General features: G+C 40.3%; 1 protein-coding gene across 1 annotated transcript in view; it reads right to left on the bottom strand.

The window, feature by feature from the left end:
• Positions 1-930: 930 nt before the first annotated feature.
• Positions 931-19,183, bottom strand: part of CDK6 (cyclin dependent kinase 6) — a 258,036-nt gene continuing 239,783 nt past the window's right edge. Inside the window, exons 5-7 of the mRNA XM_006155536.3 lie at positions 18,678-18,728; positions 13,639-13,774; positions 931-11,163 (exon numbers count right to left, since the gene is read on the bottom strand). Coding sequence (XP_006155598.1) covers positions 11,017-11,163; positions 13,639-13,774; positions 18,678-18,728 — 334 coding nt within the window. The 3' untranslated portion in view covers positions 931-11,016. The remainder of the gene's footprint in view (positions 11,164-13,638; positions 13,775-18,677; positions 18,729-19,183) is intronic.

Below are 19,183 nucleotides of genomic sequence, written 5' to 3'. Positions count from 1 at the left end.
CCTTCACATACCCATCTCCCTTTCCACTATTTTCAAGCCATTAAGTCATGGACTATTTATGGGGCTATGAAATCAATTTTAGGTACCAGTATTTTCAAAGTAGAGGCTAATAAAACAGAAAAGCTCACATGTGGGACACAGAGTGTCATTGCGTGAAATGTAATTTTGCAAAACAAATATGTCCTTCCAGGACGCACCCCTGACTCTAGCAGTTCTCCCTGAACAACAGCAAAGTGCAAATTGGGTTGACATTCAAAGGGGAAAGTGAGTGGCAGACAGCTCCTAAGTTCATAATGCAAAGTGGTTCTACGCGAGTGTAGCAGAATTATCTGAAGGCTCCGTTTGTACACAGTTTAGAAGAAAAGGGTTCAGAATATTTGTGCGTGTGTGTACTGGATCCTGCTATTAGATATTTCTTCCTATTGGTTATGACCCAGATGTTTGGAAGCTGCTACCCCCAGGCACAGTATTCTAATCTCCGTGCCCTTTCCTAATTCTAGGCTTTTGCGTGAGCAGAAAAACTATTTCTTCTGTGACTGGCAAACAATGACATTTCTTTGAGTCTCCTCCAGTATTATTTTGGATGTGAAACCTTGCTCATTATCAGCATTTAGTTACATAGATCTCTTTCACATCCCATTGTCTTACCTGTAAGCTTTGGAAAGAAATGGCCGCGACTCACTCAATCTTGGATTTTCAGTGTTTAGCATAGCCAACTAATAAAGGTTTGAGAAATATTTACTAAATGAACTCTAAGCTTAGTGAGTTGCGATTTACTTTTTTTTTTAATTGGAATCCTAAAAAGGAGTTTCTTAAAAGTTTAAAACACATTCTGCTAAACTTCCTAAATGATATGTTCTCACATTGCAATTATAGTCATTTTACATTAAAATAAAAAGTAGCCGGGAGAGTAATTTATCTCCAAGCAAACAGTTTTAAAATGCTGGTTTTATTATTTTTATTTGCTACGAATATTTTTACTGTAATACAAAAGGTATGACAAATATACAAACCATTTTCTTTTTGCTTCATTTTAGCTTTGCATAAGTGAACATCAACAGTGACATGTTAACACCAATTTTGAAAAAAACAATGAATTCCATGATCTGACAATAAATACCTAATTTTGCAACCTAGCACCCAATAAGACATCCAGTTTCCAAAGGATTATGGATTGTAACCCTCTGAATTGTCAAACATGTTATCTTTGCCATTGCAACAGGATCACCACCACAGTTCTTCCTCTCCAAGAAGTCTGAGGGTAAGGTGCATGCAAGCATGGCTACTCGTGACCTCAGAAACTCCATGTCATAAAGCACCCCTTACTGGAACTACTTTTTCTAGTGATGGGGTATTTAATGGAAGTTTTGGTGGGCCTTCAATGACATATTTTATGTGACACAAACACCTGCTTTTCTATTCTCCTTTGCAGATGGCAAGGGTCTAGATACATTGACCTGTATTTTCATCTGCCTCAAGAAAAAGAAGCGAGAACACTCAGCTCAGGGAGCTCTGAGGAGGGAAAGCCCAGAGATAGATTTTGTTTCTTTTATTGCATCTCCGGAGGGCTTTCTGTATGGGATGGAGGGATGGTTAACTGGAGGGGTGCTCAATGGATGGCGTCAAGAGTGAGATGGATCTTTCCATTCTGTTGCTGTCGACGCCCAAGGTCAATCTTCCTTAAAGGCTAAATATTCCAGATAGGAAGGAAGGTCTCTGCTTTCAGAGCAATGAGCTGCACCCACCCTGGGGAGAGCACGGGGTTTATAAACCCAAAAGGAAGGATATCCAGGCAGACTTGACAGGCCAGTGTGGTAACTCTCAATCTTACGTACAGAGAAAAGAGCAGAAGTAACACCTAACGCCAAGTCATCCGTTACAGGCAATGAATTTCCATAGTGCTGCCTTGACCTGATGAACCCAAAGCACCAAAACAGAGCATTCTGTAGCAATATGAGCAAACGGAATGAGAGTAATTACGCACCTCGAAGGAACATGCACCCTTAGAAGTCTGTACCCTGATATTAAATAGCAGAATGAATTTCAAGTATGAAGAAATACAGTCAAAGTATAGCCTGTAGATGAATGAAAGACAGCAGCCTGGAATGTGGCTTTTCTTCTTGGCTAGTTTTTCTCTTGGTACCACAGCCCAAACTAAATGCTCTGTACGATGACTTGGCTTAAAAATCAAAATGCACACAATTTCTGACTGATGTTATGAACACATTCTGTGCCCAGTATCAGGAACTATTCTGATGACTGTGAGCAGCCAAAGGTCAGGTGGGGCTGGTGGCCAGGACCATGCAGGCACACCAGTGGTGCCTAAGGCCCCATGTCCCTGATGCCACACAGACTGGCAAAGGTGTATGGAGAGCACCATAGGAACAGTCCAGGATGGTTGCAGGGAACATCTTAGTGGAAGGGAAGAAGAGAGAGGGATGTAGCAGTGAGGGGGTGTTCTTTACCCTGGCCTAGTTCACAGGGCCTAGATGAGCATCTGACACGCATAATCTCTGCGTTTCTAGAACTGTGATTTCAAACACAGAAACCAACATGTCAAACGTCCTCCCAATTTTTTTTTTAACTTTTAAATTATTTTCTATGATAAGTCAGAAAATAAAAAGCTGAGAGTGTGTGACAGCCTTGCCAAAACCTAGACGAAGTTTGGACTAGGCCTTATAGGAATGCAGAAACACTAATTCATATTATAGTGAAAACATACTTTCACACATCTCAGAAATGATAATCCTACAAAATGGTTTAGTTCTATTCTGTTCTCTATGGGAACTGATGTTGTGCCTTTCTTAACACATACTGCTTTTCTATACCAAACACTTGCCTTTTAACCTTCAGGTCATAACCTAAAATACCAGAAACACAAAGCTTTTGAGGTGTTGGGAATCATTGGTTGTTAAAATCCCTTTACTGATGATTATATATGCAACACCTGGTTTTTATTACCATGCTGGGTTGCTTCTGTACACAGCCAAGTTGCCTGATGCAGGGAAACTTGGACCTCTCCATCTGACACATTCTGGAAGCCTCAGGCACAAACTGACAGTTCAGAATCTACAGAAAAACCCTCCTATGTTCTCCTCTCAACAGTACTACCTGTTCCCATGACCACACGAGACACCTACAAGGGCATTAGATTGCCTGGGGGCATGGCCCAGGCACCTGTCTCTGCCAGGCTTCTACTCTTATGGCCATCTGGCACATTTCCTAGATCACAGCAGTATCTAAGATGCTTTTCTACCTTTAGCTTTTATTTTTGCTATATTTTTGCACTATCTATAGCATATTTGACCAAATGACTACAAAATCCTTTTCTCTAATTCCTTTACATAATGATAAAATACTTAAGACACTAAAAAAACCCACAAAAACCTCTACCTATAAACTTAAATCTACTAATCATGTTAAAAATGCATGCAGCCTATTTGGGGGCTTAGTCTAATTTTTACTTTCTTAGCTCATATAGACTATGACAGTGAAGCTAAATGCAAGTCCTAATACTTTCTGCCTTCAGTTGCACTTCACAGGACTAGTGTGATTCCAAAATAAATAAGACACGTGAATAATAATAGAAATAATTTATGCACGTGTAGAACTTGAAAAAAAATTCCCCACCTGTTAAGTGCTGTTCCTAGGGATAGCTGATGGCATTAATTCCATGTACTAATATATTTATTACTGATCATAGAAAAATAAATGAATAAAGTGAGAAACTGAATACATACGTGTGTATCGTTGCAAACACAGGACCAGAGTAAGAAGATAAATGATACACTTGGGGGTTTAAGAAATGTATTACGGCTGCAATCTATTGTCATTGTTCAGACATCACAGAAATATTGCTAGCTAACACATATTATTGCATTTCATAAAACTTAAGATTAGAAACTTTCAAGTAAGGGCATAAAAGGGTGTCTTCAGAACTTGAACCTAAGCACATCAACAGGATTTGGAAAAGGCCACAGAGTTAAAAATTAAATAATTGTGTGGTTCCATGTTTGCTGATTGGTGCTATAGTAGTAGTTCTTGGCGGTCAATATGTACAGTTATGTGCCCCCTTTAAAAACACCTGTATTTGTTAAGCCAAACTCCTAAAATGGAGAAGGGGTTATTCCAACGACCAAACAATTCACACAAAAGCTCCCTCTGAACAGGAGGGAGCTAACCCCCCCCTACTATATGAGATAATTTACTTCCCTATCTTTAATTAAAAAAGAAAAAGAGAAGATGGAAACAAAACAGGAAGCTTTTGCCAACTGAAGACAAGGCCTAAGAGAGACAATTTTTCAAAACAGACCTTTTCGAGGCATATCTTTTGCCATCATGTATACAGAATGATAGAAAATAATAAAAAAAAAAGTTCCTGTAATTATACACCTTCTCTTAAAGAAAAAAAAAAATCTGAGCTTAGAGCTTGAGACGCTGGGTAGACAGCCTGGCACAGCTTCTACGCCATCTCTTTATACCCGAACTTTCGGTGAATTGTGTTGTACTTAATTATGCACAGAGACACACCTGTTTGCTTCTAGGGACGCTTGACTTCCTAAGACTGCACAACAGATGCCTCCGAGACAGCAGCAGGGCACTTCGGCCTGGGACATAATTCCGGACGCTGGCAGGTGAGCGGTGGGCGGTCCTCACCGAACCAGCCCACCGCCAGGCTGCAGCCAGAGGGGCGGGGCGACGAGTCCAAGCACTCGCCAGGTTTGCAGGTGGAGAGCCACGTTTCTAACCCGAGCATTGTTCAGAGTGGCCCACTGCTGGCGAACTCAGGTCTGAATGTGGCCTTTCACTTAGGGACTTACACTGCGATCTACCAATACATTACAGGGAGTGGGGGCGGAGCAGGGGAGAGGAGCGAGGCCAGTGATTGCTCAGAGCGCTTCGGCAGCCGCCAGTGGGTGTGGCAAAGTACTGAGACACGCCTCCCTGCCCTACTGGGGGGAAGTGGGGCAGGCACCCCCTAGTGTCTGCCTCTCAGGAGGAAGAGACTACTTTCTGTTGTACTGTGCTAAGGCCACTGCAAATGCAATCATGTCTTCCTCCTAAACTTCAGTGGCGCTGTTGAGAGGAAGGTGACTTTTTAAAATGAACTTAAATCATGGAGGAGGAGATTGAACAAGTCTCTGAGCAGACTTAATGCGTACAGCATGAAGTTGCCCCCAAACTTAAAAACTTATATGGATACTCTGAAGTTATTTTGCATATATTTAAAATTTTCTTACATTAGAATATCTTATCAACTTACATTCGTCATGACACAAATGTAAAAATTACCAGGTCTTTTTTTTTTCCCCCTAGGGCTCTGTTTCAGCAATTCTTTAGAACAAATTTTGCCTACTAAATGACTGATGCACTACTTATTTTGTATACCTGATTTTTAAATTGAGATTCTAAAATCGAATCAGTGTCTAAAAGCCACCATGGTAGGGAATGCGAAAACAGACAGGGTCTGAGTGTTTTGACTGCAGGAGTTTTATACCCCTAACAAAACTATCCTGTTCACGAATGACAGCTGCCTTTTTAGTAAGCCTATCCCACCAGAAAAGCGAGGCTATTAGGTACCTCAAAGAAAATTTTTTTTTTTTTTTTTTTAAATAAATGAAGACTTAGGCTTTCTTTCCTTATTTAACTCCTCAGGCACAATTAATTGCTGACAATTGTTCAGAACCTACCCAACTAGTAACTATCTAAGATACAGAGCATTATGAAGACTATTCATCATCCTGAAAAACAAGTACTAGGTAAGAGTTAAATATGTGCAGAAAAATAAAAGTTAGAATGAAGCCTTCAGGATGGCTCTAGCCGTGATTAGATTTTAGTTTTTCTCTGAAAGCGCCACCTTGTGGAATACACTGGCATAAAAATAGAGCCCATCTCTTAGGTCAGTGTATTTTAAAACCGACTTTCCCAAGAAAACCTACCACTGCCTTTTCCTACCATATTAACTTCAAATTGCTATATTACTATTTACTAATAAATAGGTTCTTTTTAAAAGCCTGTATTTATTTTCAGTTGTTTTCTTCTTGGAAGCCAGAGCACACACACAGTAGCAAGGAAACCTAATTATGTTGAAGCCTATTCATTGATCAAAACAGAATACTCCAGAATGCTAAGAAACAGAGCATTTTGAAAAACCTTAAAAAAATCAATTTGAGAAAAAAAAATCCTAACCACTGGACCCCTTCTGCTTCTACAGTCCTGCTGTGCAAAGGTCAGAAGATAGAGAAGGCCAAAGGAATATTTTTGGTTTAGTTTCTGAAGTACAAATCAGAAATGCTTGAGATATAGGTAAGTATCAAACTGGGTTGAAAATTGCACTGATATAAAAAGGGAGCCAATAAGAAACATGCCATTTTCCTCATTGGGAAAACACCTTTACTCATTGTCCAAGGACTTACATTGCTTGACAGGTTTTGGTAGCTTCAGGAAGTGTGTCCATTGTGGAAAAAGATCATGTAAATATCTTTTTAATTCTATACCTAAATGTATTTAATGCACGTGATAAGTGATTTGGGATAAGGTTTACAATTTTTCAAAGGTCTTGGTGGCACAGGAAACATATGCCTTTTCAACATTTGTTTAATGGTTTTACATGGACACCCTTAGAGATTTATAGAAAGTGCAGTGTCACGTGGCTGCTGCGTCTAAAGAAATGAGCAAGGAGTACGGAATTCCGTTTACTCAACTCAACCTTTGAAAGGTGACGTGTGCTTGGGACAGCTCCCCCACATAAAATTTGTTTTTGAACACATCAAGCCCATAGTTGCCAAGTGATTGAATACAGATCCTTTCAATTTATCTGTTAATTTAAAAATCCTTCAGAATATGTAGATGTAACTTTCAATCTACCCTTTGAATGCCTTCGTTTTCTCCAGAATTTCCTGTACTGATTGCCCACTGTTTCATGAATGATTTTCAAAGATCTAGAAATCACCTAACACTTTTATCGGTCAGTGTACACATGCATTCTTTTGAATTCAGTGTCTAAGAATTTATAATAACATTTCAAGATTTTCAAGGTAAATATGCTGTAGGTTCTACACTAATACAATGAAATAACTATGGGGGCATATGGACTTTTCACATTATTCTTTCCTAGACTCAGCCATACAACAGAAAGCTTGCTTTTGGAAATTGTGAGACACTATCATGAGCTTATGATAAAGACAGTGACGCTGTCACTTAAAAGGAAGGCAATTCTTTGGACAGAAGAATTTTAATCTGGTTATGATATTAGTAAGCCTTCATGATTTAATTCCCATAATGGCCTGAGAATTGCCATTGCTGACTTTCATAAGCACCTTTTAAGAGAAGCTGCTATAGTTACTTAAAAAACCCCTCAATTTAAACACATAATTTAAAGTTCAAAATGTTTGGTACTATTTGTTTTCTCATCAGGATGGACAGTACATTCTGGAGTCAAGTTATTAGGCCCTCAGGAAATTTATGACATATTTTTCTATGTTTCTCTATGCAAAGATGCGTCATGACTTTCTCGATGACCCAGTATAAACTTTTCTATTAAAAGGAACATGTTTTCTTTAAGATATTAACATCCTGTGTGTTCTGAGATTTTCGTTTTTACTTAAAACTAAAACACCCAGATTCTCGTCTTAGGTGAATAATTTTATACTATTTTTAGTAAGTCGCCTGGGGCTAAATGGAGTCTGCCAATCCCAGCGTACACCCTGAGAGAAAATCGTGACAATACAGAGGGCTGACATGGCCCCAAGCTTCCTTCTAAAACAGGTTATTTGCACCTTGAGTTCCCATCTACTTCAAAGGAGGGATCAAGTGGGAGGATCCAACCCACTGGGTCCTTACCAGCTCACAGGAATTGTGTTTTGAAGGTTAGGTCATTATTATTCTTTGCTACATGATAACTTGTGATAAGTAAATCAACAAGTTTCTGCTTTCTCTTTTTGTAGGTAGGCTGCTGCAAGTCCACTCTGCATAATAGCTCCTATATTGCCTGGGCCACCAGAATTGACCATCAAACTATCAGGCACTTTCTTGTACAAGTCCTCATATAAAACTCAAACATGATTTCAAATCTGTCACCGTATTTTTACTTGCTTTACTGAGCTGTTTTAGCACAACCCTGGGACACCATGGTCTTTTTAGTTAATCACTGAGTAGCTTTGGACAAAGATTTTTGAAATCATACATCATGGAGGCATAAGACATATTCACTAGGTCCTTCTTCTATGGGGTCAGGAAAGTCATGATGCATTTTTGCTTAGAAAAATACGCCGTGACTTTCCCGGTGACCTAGTACTGTATGACGCAGAGTGCCCTGCTCATGTGGAATCTGGATTTCAGAATTGGTGAACCTGGATGTAAAGACGTAAATTGAGAGAATATTTACTCAAGTGCAAAAACCACTCAGATGGAAGAGCTGGTGACAAACACTCACAAAGTTCAGAGAGGTCAAAATGCCCTTCCATTCTGTGTCACCAGAGAATAATTTGCCAATTAACTAATGCCAAAGTATTTGTGTTTTAATTTTTTTTTATGAACACTATTTAAAATTGAGCCAAAAGCAGATGCTAGAAATAAAAGCTGAGCTCTTCAGTTGCTTAAAATTCTAAAGAATGCTGAAAAATTCCAGTTTAGAACAGCTGCATTTTTCTTGAGCAAACTTAGAAAAAAACGTTTGCAAAAGCAAGAATTCAAGTTATATTCATTCTAGCCATGGAGACTAACCAAAGATCATGAAAATCAGTGCAGTGAGTTTTAAAATTCAATTTTGAGGTCGCAGCAGAAGTGTCTTTGTATTTCGACCCTTGAACTAAGAAAAGGAAAGGCAGAACTCATTTTTCCAGGTGGGACCTTGTATATACCTGGTCCTCAATGCTCTGGGTTCTTTATATCTCAAGCATTTACAGATTATGACAATGCATAATCAATGTTGTCATGGCAAAGAAAACACAAAACATTCTTGTGGCCCTCATCTTCTTTTAAAACTAGCTTTAGGAAAAATGTTCGGTTTCTCAAGCTACTGAAGTGAAATCTTGAACAACATATATGGTAAAAGAAGAATGGTTCCCAATACAAAAAGCTCTCAAGAAACACCTCCGAATTTTTTCTCTTATTCAAGATACTCGTATTCATTAAGCTGTGAAGAATTCAGAAGGCTTGATAATATATAAACAGCACCTGAAACATTTCCTACTGCGTGAAGAAGCAATGTCCATTCTTTAAAAAGCCTAACTCCAAACAGAGTCTACCGGTTGCACGCATTCCGAACACGGGAGCCAGAAAGTGAAGGTAGCTGAACTTTCCAAAAGCTATCTTCTGTGTCTTCTGGATTACTAGAGCCAGCTGGAGCACTAAAGCCACATAGAAGTTGGGGAAGGGATGGCACAGAAAGGACCCTAGAGAAAGTAGCAGGAGGAACAGCACAGATGTTTCTAATGCCCAGGTCCGGCTGGTTCGACAGTGAGTGGGAGAGGCATAAGGCACTAGAAACAGGCACAGCCTGGGGGAAGGAGAAGAGACATTTTAGAGAGTAAATATATCTAAAAATAGGTAAAGACATTTCCTCAGACACCACACTGACAGTGTATTCCATAGAAAGGTAAAGCACTGAGTAAGTTTATAGGAACCTAGGTGCTGGTAAAAGAGCAGAAAGAGTACCCTACTCAATGTCTAGATAACAGTGAACACCCGGCAGGAAGGTCACGTCAGAGGGAGAACAGTTAGGATTGCAGAACTGAAGCCATAAACCCTAATCTGAAACTGTGTATTTGTGAAAGGTTCACTGAGAGAAGGCAAGCAGGTGGTGCATGGGAATGGCATAAGCAATCTGTTATTAGTTATGTCATGGTGGCGCTCTATCTCGGAGGTGCCGGGAGAGATAAGCGCTGCTTCGCACACAAGGCAGTGCATGCAAGAAGTACAGTGTACTAGGTGGGGACGATTTAAATGGTAATTCTGACTCTAGTCTGGAAGAACTACTCTCCAAACCAAAGCAGAAGACAGTTTCTGACAAGTCCCTAAAACTAAAAACAAAATAACAAAAAACCAAAAAGGAAATAAATCTCAAACGAGGAAATAAAGACGTCTCTCTATTTTTTTAACCTAATTGAGGTATACTCTCTACATCTATAGCAAGTAATAAAAAGCTTATTGGGTATTTTCTAAAAGAAACAATAAAGCATGATATTATATAGAAAGTTAAAATAGACTTATAATGAGTAAATTCAGCTTTTCAAAGAGTAACTAGAACGCATGCTTTACAAAACAGGTCTCTTAAAAGATACTAAGGTTTTTTTTTTTTTTTTTTCATTTTGCTGCATGTATAAAATGTCATCTTTTACTGCTAGCAAATTTACTGCTTTTGGCCAGAAAAGAAATGCTGAGGACATAGGCTCAACTTTCTAATTTGAGAGGACCATTCTGGTGAATTACTTTCAGGGAACAAAACACCTGTTATTCACTGGTCACCTTGAGTCTTTAAAATTCAATTATTTTTGTCACTTATAAAAAGTAACACTTTAAGAGATTACCGAATCAGTCTCTACACACACACACACACACACACACACACACACACACACACTCTCACTCTCTCTCTGTCTCTGTCTCTCTCTCTCTGTCTCTCAAAAGTACCAAATCAGGCCGGCAGCTGCAGCGAGATTACATCATAACTCAGCTGTGCCTGGATTATCCACTTCACACTGGCAGCATTCAAGGTTAGAAAAATGAAATGGCAGCACAATTGGTCAGCAGCTTCTCATTTTCTGGAAATTTTCCAGGTTCTTGAAACACACAGACAAACAAACAAACAAATGAACATAAAGCTGCAATCACTCTTGCATTGATTTCAAAACAGTAAACTAGGGCGGTTTCCTTTGAGAAGCAGAGCCCATCCAGAAGATAGCAGCTGGGGCCTCTGTTCAGCGACCCTCAACAGCTCTGCAGGGCTTGCTCAGAGGACCCCGCAGCCACCAAGGGTGTTCTCTGGATGATCAGCTCAAGGCAGCTGCTGAGACCTCAGGCTGTATTCAGCTCTGAGGTGTTCTGGCCAGGCGGCAGGTGGGAATCCAGGTTCTCCTTGCACCTCTCCAGGTCCTGGAAGTATGGGTGAGACAGGGCACTGTAGGCAGATATTCTTTTGGCTGGATTAAATGTCAAGCACTTCTGTAATAAAGAAGAAAAGAATACATTGATATAAAACAGGTCACTGTAAACATATGCTTACATAGCTTTCTATCTATACACTGCCCTGTAATAAATGTATCTGTAATGAGAATGAAGATTTATCGCAAGGGACACTAAAACATATGTAGATAGTACTCATACGTGTCACCAATGTATAAACTGTGTCCTGGAAAAAGGCAACACCTTCGGGGGGTGCCTATAGGCAGCTGCCGAGATAGATTTATCTCCCTGATCTAAGAGCTGTAAGTAGCAGGGGAGCTATACCAGCTTCTCCAGCCTTGTGAGGAGGAATTTCAGCCCTCTAGGTACTCTGAAGACTTAGCATTAGCATGGTTAACCCACGGAATCTGGGTTCTTGCTCACAGTCCTGATCAAGTCTCGCTGGATCATGAGCGGCGCCCACCTCCCCCCCCCCCCCCCCCCCCACTTCTTGCTTTTTTTTTGCCCCCCCCGCCCCCCCCCCCCCAGTACTTTTGAAGGTACTGAGCTAGGGAAAAAAACATACAAATAGAAAATTCTACATATAATCTCTGGTGAATTCTTGGGTGCCCTGAAATTTTATGTACCCTGAGCTCTGCACTAGTCTATGAATCCTAATCTCCCTATACAGTCTCCTAAAAAATCAAAGGGCTAAAGGGCAAGCTGAGGAAAGTGCTCGTTTGTGGAATGGCTCTACTATCTCTACCGTCAGTAAACATCTTTAGACGAACTTGTAAGGACTGAATTCCCAAAGGACAGGAAAACAGAGGCAAACTTTGTGAACCCAAGCCTCTCTTCCCAGGGTCCAAGAAGGAGAAAATGAGGTTGTGGCACAAGAAAAGAAACAGCCAGTTTAATCCCAGGATACAGGAAAGAAAAGAGTTGTGGGAATATACTCAAGATAGAGGATTATCTGCGAGGAAACGCTTTCCCTCCATGTATGATGATGGTGCAAAGCTGGGAGGACAGGGAGGGAAGAAGTCCTTGGCCAAACATAGGGTGTGTGAAAATGTCAAGTTGGAAGTCTTAATACATTTTGCCCTATAGAAACATCGTTAGAAATGGCAATTAAGTTTTATTATTGCTCTACTTTCAGAACGAGATGGCTGGCTTGAGAATTAATTCAAAAAGCTTATGTAATGATAGTTTCTGCAAGAAAATTTAATTTGATTGCCAAATAACTGACTTATAAAATGAACTTTTGGAATCACGACTTAGTCAAGAGATGAATACTGTGGGAGTTGGAATAACTTTTCAGCACATATTTCCCTTCTCTCCCTTCCCTCTACCAGAGAAACATTCTTCCTCCATTACAGTTGGCTTTGGCCTTGTAACTTGTTTTGGCTAAAGAATGTAGACAGAAGTGCTTTTTCCAAGCCTATACCTTAAGAAGTATTGTATGTTTTTTCTTGCCTTTCTGGGACCACCCATCACCTTTACCATAAGGAAAATATACCTCAGGGAGGCCGTTGCCTCTTTGGCCTTGGCCTCAGAATGAGACACATGGAAAAGACCTGTACTTGACCCACAGGCTGATGCAGGTGTCAAAGCTGTTAATTCAGTAGGTAAAGAATACACTCATTACTCACTGAGTTCTAGACATCAATAGCATCTTTTTTTTTTTTTCTTTTGGAGAGGTTTTTGCTATACGGCACGTGCGCTCACCAGACAGAGAGAGACAGACAGAAAGCGAGAAATCACACCTCAGGGTGGATGGCCACGCCACAATCCCTTCTCCTCCATTCTCCTCTCAGGATCTTGGGCACGCATGCAGACACGCCTGGCGTGTTTTAAGGCACCGGGTCTGGGACGCGAACCGTGGTCGACTACATGGGAGTCCAGCGACATAGCCATTATGCTAACTGCTGGTCCCCCTAGACACCAATAGCATCTTCATAGATACACTCCTCTAGCTACTGTTCTGGTCTGTAAACACGGGCAATTATATACAAGGTCAAGTATTAGGATTTTGAGTCTCAAACAGCAGGGAAGTCCTTATGCTGGGTGAGGTGAGGCATTTTGCACATGCATTGTGCATTAAACACTAACTAAATTGGAAACTAGAAAGAGTACTGCTTCTTTGGGAAAACACCTTTCCTAAAATGTGACTATTTAAGAAAAGGCACATTAAAATAACAAACAAGAAGCTTAAAGTAGCACGAAACTATAAACAAGTTAAGATAATATTTATTTCTCAAGAAGCGTATGTCCAAGAGAACCGAGAGCCTTTTAAGACCTCATTCATATAAACCACCAACGATGGTGGATTTAAAGAGTGGGGATCAGAAAGACATTAGAAAATAAAGCCACCAGCTGCTATAGGTGTGGGGGGAAAACCTCTGGAGAGGCCTCCATCTGTGTGACGGTGGCACGTGATGGCCATAGCAGTGACTGCACAGACATCTGTGCTGGCCACCCTGTGTGTGCTGTGTCTTTCATCGGCACCGGTGGGACAACTGTGTCGCATGAACTTACCAGAAGTAGGTCTTTGCCAAGTTCGTCAATATCTGTAACAAACTTCTCAATCGGCTGAGCACATTTTGAATGAAAAGCCTGCCTGGGGAGGGCAACATCTCTAGGCCAGTCCTCTTCTCCAGGAAGTCCAATTACACTATGAAAGAATCACACAAGAACATGTGCATTTTTGTGACAAAATTCAAGAAAAGAGCAAAAATCAAAAAGGCAGGCAGGGGATGCAGAACTCCAGGAGATCTTCATTTTATGACCAGTAGAGTCTGTTTTGTACAGTGGTCATGGGGTAAAGGGCAATCTCACAGGACAATGAGAAAATAGATTCGGAGGCAAGAACAGCAGATTCTGGCAGCAGATTCTAAATGTTAAGAGAGGATGTAGAAATGAAAAATATATTTCTGACAAGGCTGGACCTACTGTCTTCAAAGGAGATCCACATGGGTATATGATACCTTCCTTTACGCCCAAGAGTGCTTTCTGTGTGCTGACCAAATACTCTAGTATCAACACGCTTTTATGATGTTCACCCAGTGTGGCTAGTTAGTACAACGATAGTGTTGCAGTTTTGATTAAGGACAAATTCCCCAAGCAGTAAACATATACATTAGAACTGAGCAGGAAAATGAGGCTAAAAGGTATTATTAGTCCTGTTTTATGCAAACACTATTTTTTAAAGGAAGTTATGGTATTCCAAAGTCAGCAAACAACAAATTAAAATAATATAATTTATATTTCTCTTGGAAACTGTTCTAGGATCAGGTATGTGGAGAGAACAGCAAGTGATAATAAAACAGGCTGAGGAAACAGACAGTCCTGGGTTCACATTCTGTACCTGTCACTTACTGGTAGGTAAGGACAAACTGTATACCATCAATTATTATGACTCTCAAAGTCTTTATATATAACATAATGATCATAAATTATGGAAACTGTATAACACACAGCCAGCATCTCTATGTTATCCATTATTATTATCATAGTAAGAAAATGATGTTATTAATCCGAAATGCATAGGAAATACATCACTACCACACTAAAACCATGAACTGCTAGAATCCTATTTATGTATAATGTAAGGTTCTTCAGCATATCGATAGCTTAGTGGCCCTACATAATTTACATATTATGTAGACATTACTTATAGTTTACGTATAGGAGGAAAGTAGATTTGATAGGGGAATCAGAGGCTGCAGGTATTGATACTTGTATCTCAGACTCTGGGTAACTCTGAACTAAAAAACCCACAGTTAAGTGGTCAGGATATGTAGCTATTCAAATACTAGACCAAACTATTTCAAGTCCAGTAGAAAAGGTGCTGGCCTGCATTAGGGTCTTCTCATTGACCTGCACTGGTTGGACTAAGGTTTGGAAAGGGTGTTCTCACGGACGTATTTCCAGGTTTCCTGGAGACATGATGGTAAATGTCACAGGATCTGCAGGGCTCTGTTTCCCTCTCCCTTACCTAGACAGAAACAGGTCACAGACCTTGCCTGGGACTAGCAGATGCCCCTCTCTCCACTTCACTTGTGACTACATGTGTGAAGTAAGACAATCAATTCTGCCCCTGCTGGGCATCCCAAGATGCCACATCCGGAGCCACATTATTGAGGCAGACAAAGGCAGAGCCAAGGGCATTTTTACTGGAACCAATAAACAGAAATGACAACTTAAGCAATACACCAATTTGTTGAATAGCAAGGTCTACAAGAGGAGTAAAAAGAAGAAAACTAACAAACAAAAATACCACAATTAATTATGACAGGAATATGCATGTGTGTATATTTGGACAGATTAGAACAGAATAGAGGAAGAAAAATGTTTATTAAAGACCTTCAAATTGGGCCGGCAGGTGGCATGGTGGTTAAAGGTGCCAGATTCCCACATGGCTGACCATGCTTTGAGTCCTAGCCCTGGTGGCTAGCTTCCTCCCTTTCTCTCGCTTTCTCTCTCTCTCTGGTCAAATTAAAAAAAAAAGAAAAAAAAAAAAAAGGAATAAATAAATAAATAATTCTTAAAAAAAAAAAGACCTTAAAAAAATAGCATTTAGTCCCCTTTCACACCAGTACTTTTTGCCTATCACCGCTATTCACCTAGATATTGATCATAGCGACTCTTAGAAATGATTTAAAATCTTTTTATTTGCAGCTTTGAATATATTTATATTGAGTTAAATCTTGCAAATCTGGTCAACTGAATGCCAGGTACCTTCAGAGAAATAGCATCTCTCTCTCTGTCTCCACACACACACACACACATACACACACACACACACACACACACCATACACACACACACATATGAATTTATGTATGTATAACATTAAGTCTTTTAATTCCTCTGATTTCCATGAAGACCTCCTGAGACATGTAGACCTAGTGTATTATTCCCATTCTATAGATTTAGGAAAATTAGAATGAGGAATAAAATAAACTGTTAAAGTCTTATGTAGCAAGTTCAGTCACAGAGCTCAGAGTGAACCCAGCTCTCCTTATTCCAAATCCAATTCTTTCCATTTGACTATGATATGGGTCTTAAAAATACTCTAAAATGTTATTGGCTAAATGCATTGTTTCACTTTCAAAATACTTGCTCTTCTCTCAAAGTATGAATCTTTCTAAACACAGAGACATTTTTCCCTTCAAGAGTCTGAGACTGGGACCAGCAGTTAGGGTAATGGCTATGTTGCTGGACTCCCACGTAGTCGACCACGTGGTTCGAGTCCCGGACCTGGCGGCGTGGCCATTCCCCCTGGGGGGTGATTTCTCACTTTCTGTCTTTCTGTCTCTCTCTGTCTGGTGAGTGCACATGCCCTATAGCAAAAACCTTTATTTAAAAAAAAGAAAGAATTAAAAAAAAAAGTCTGAGACTATGACTTTCCTTTAAAAAAAAAAAAAGCACAAAAACCCCCCCAAAACAAAAAACTCAGTTTCCTGTCCAGTATGAACTTTTACAGCTCATATATGAGTGTTGTAAAATTCTGATAGGTTCATTAAAAAGTGCTTGCATCAAATTGCACTATTTGGACAGTGAAATATAAGCCTTAAAAGTTTTTTATTTATACTGGAAAGACTGACAGGCCATAAAACCTATAAGTAGCAGTAATGGCCAAGATGGAAATAAATTTTTCATGTACTTTCGCAGTGACACTAGGGTGCAGCATTGTCCTTTTTCTCTGGCAAGGTAATGCATTCAGAGGAAATAGAACATAATGATGATGAAACAATGCCAGAAGCCAAGAAGTAAAATCTAAAGGCACAAAACATAGAACTTTATGGCTTCTTTTCTGCTGGCAAATTAGGGTTGTCAAGCTTTTGCCAAAAGTGGAACTGGCTTTTCCTTGGAAGGCAGTCAAGCCTGCTGGTCAAATGTTCCTTCTGGCCTGTCTCACTGGCTTCATGTGCTAAGGGGTACTAACGATGTGAACAAGATCACAGACGTCAGTGCTGGGGTGACTAGGACTCCCAAGTGACAGAAGTAGGAGAAATGAAGTGATAGCCTTTAACGCCTGGCAAGCTGATTTCAGTGAAGATTGTCTTTCCTTTTAATAGAGGGTCACTGGTATGTCTGACTTTCACAGTTCCCTTTTCAAGATCACACATAGTGGTCATGGGGAAAAACAGTTGAGAGTTCATCACTGAATGATCAAAGAACTTGACCTCTAGAAGCAGAGGTAACACGAAGGCTTTGTGTTGACTTTGTCCATCTGACCATGGAATACCCATCCACGAGTGGTCAGCAGCAGCAGCAGCAGCAGCATTAGGTGCCTTGGATTCAGGAAGCCCCCAGATCAAAAAAATAAAAAAATAAAAAAATAAAAAAGGTTCTTTAGGCCTTAATGCTACCAAGTTCTGACTCAGAGGTAGCACTGGCACTAACAAAAGTCACTGGAGCTGGTTCCAGTCACCAAGAGAACAAAGCCAGGCTCCAGTTTTATTCCAACTAATGTGAGCAGCCATGTCTGAGTAGATGGTGCTAAAATATAATTCAGTTCTTTAGGGGCACTTTTTTGCAGTCTTACAGACTTCAAATTTCATAAGTCACTGGGATTCCAGTAAAATGGGATTCACAGACTATCAGGGCTATTTTTGGTCTAGAACTCCCACTTTCTTCCTACTCCACCCCTATTCGGACGGGGCCTGGCAAACACACAAATCCAAAAAAAAGCTGCCACACTGCATGCTTTGTGAGAAGAAACACCCCATTTACATTCTAGAAACATAAAAGCACACATACATACCCTCACATGCACAAACATGTAGTCATGGACAGAACTATGCAAATCACCAAGGAGCTATGTAACAGACAAATGAAACTGAAGAATTTGAGCACAAGAAAGGATCTTTAGAGAGAACTGAAGTCAGAGTTTCCTTTCTCAGATGCAGAAGTTAAGGAGCAAAAAGGTTAAGTAACTGAGGATGAATTATAATAACGACAAGAACAGCTAACATTTTTAAAGCACTTACCATGTGCTAGGCACTGTGTAAGCCCTTTACAGGGTTATTTTAAATAACTTTCTCAAGGTGGCAAAGTTATTTAGCCACAGACCTAGGATCGGAACCTGAGATCCTCGTTTCCTATTTTGGACAAATGGAATTGTGAAGCATACCATCCTGGGCCCCAGAAAATAAGAGGAAACAGACCCAGGGATTCTCAATGGGAAGAGGAAGCCCACTGGACAAGGACAGGTCATTAGGCTACCGTGCGGCCCACCTCTGAGGGTGGGTGCATTTGACATGACCACAAGCAGAGAACATATCTGAACTAAAGAACTCGAGCTCAGCCAAGCAAAGAGAGAGGAGCAGCAAAAAGTTCCACACAGGCCACATACAAGCTTTTGGAGCAGAGCAGATGTCATGAGGGGTTCTGCATAAAACAGTACTTCGACCATGTCCCCACTCACCACACAAACAGTAACACTGTCTGCAGCGGCAGCTTGGGGTAAGAAAGATAAGAGATACACATATTACATGAATGTCAGAGGAAATTCACTGTAAATGTTTTAATGCTATGGAAGCTGGTGTGTGATTATGGGGAATACTTACTCCAAGATTTTTCCTAGTTGATCGACATCGGAACTTCCACGGAAAAGAGGCCTAAAAGAATAAAGGTACATTTTAAACCTATTTTCTCAGGTTACATTTCACTCATATTTGTCATTATCGTCACTTAACAGGAAACAAGACATTTTTGGGGGGCGGGGGGGAGAAGAGGGAAAGAATTGAAACATCTTTCCTTTGGCAAATGGAGGTTTTCCTTGCATTTCACTCATGGCAAGGATTGCTCACGAATACTGGGTGGTAGCTGACAGCCATATTTTACAGTCATGGGCGTTCTATTTTCAGTCACTGTAAAAAGGTGACAGAAATACATTCTTACTCCATTTAACCTTCTTGTTTCCCCATATATACGTGGCCCATGAGACATTGCTGTCATCATTCCTAGGCCTGGGTTTCCTCTACTGGTCTGGCTTTCAAAGTTAACTTTGTAATAGGCGGTAAGTCATCACTGTCCTAGCTTCAAACTCGGTGGGCTTCTTTGACTGTTCTCA

Source organism: Tupaia chinensis, unplaced genomic scaffold (genome assembly GCF_000334495.1).
Source record: "Tupaia chinensis unplaced genomic scaffold, TupChi_1.0 Scaffold000460_1, whole genome shotgun sequence".
In the NCBI taxonomy this organism is placed as follows: domain Eukaryota; kingdom Metazoa; phylum Chordata; class Mammalia; order Scandentia; family Tupaiidae; genus Tupaia; species Tupaia belangeri.
Note: the sequence above shows the minus strand (reverse complement) of the source record. Positions and strands in the feature narration are given on the sequence as shown.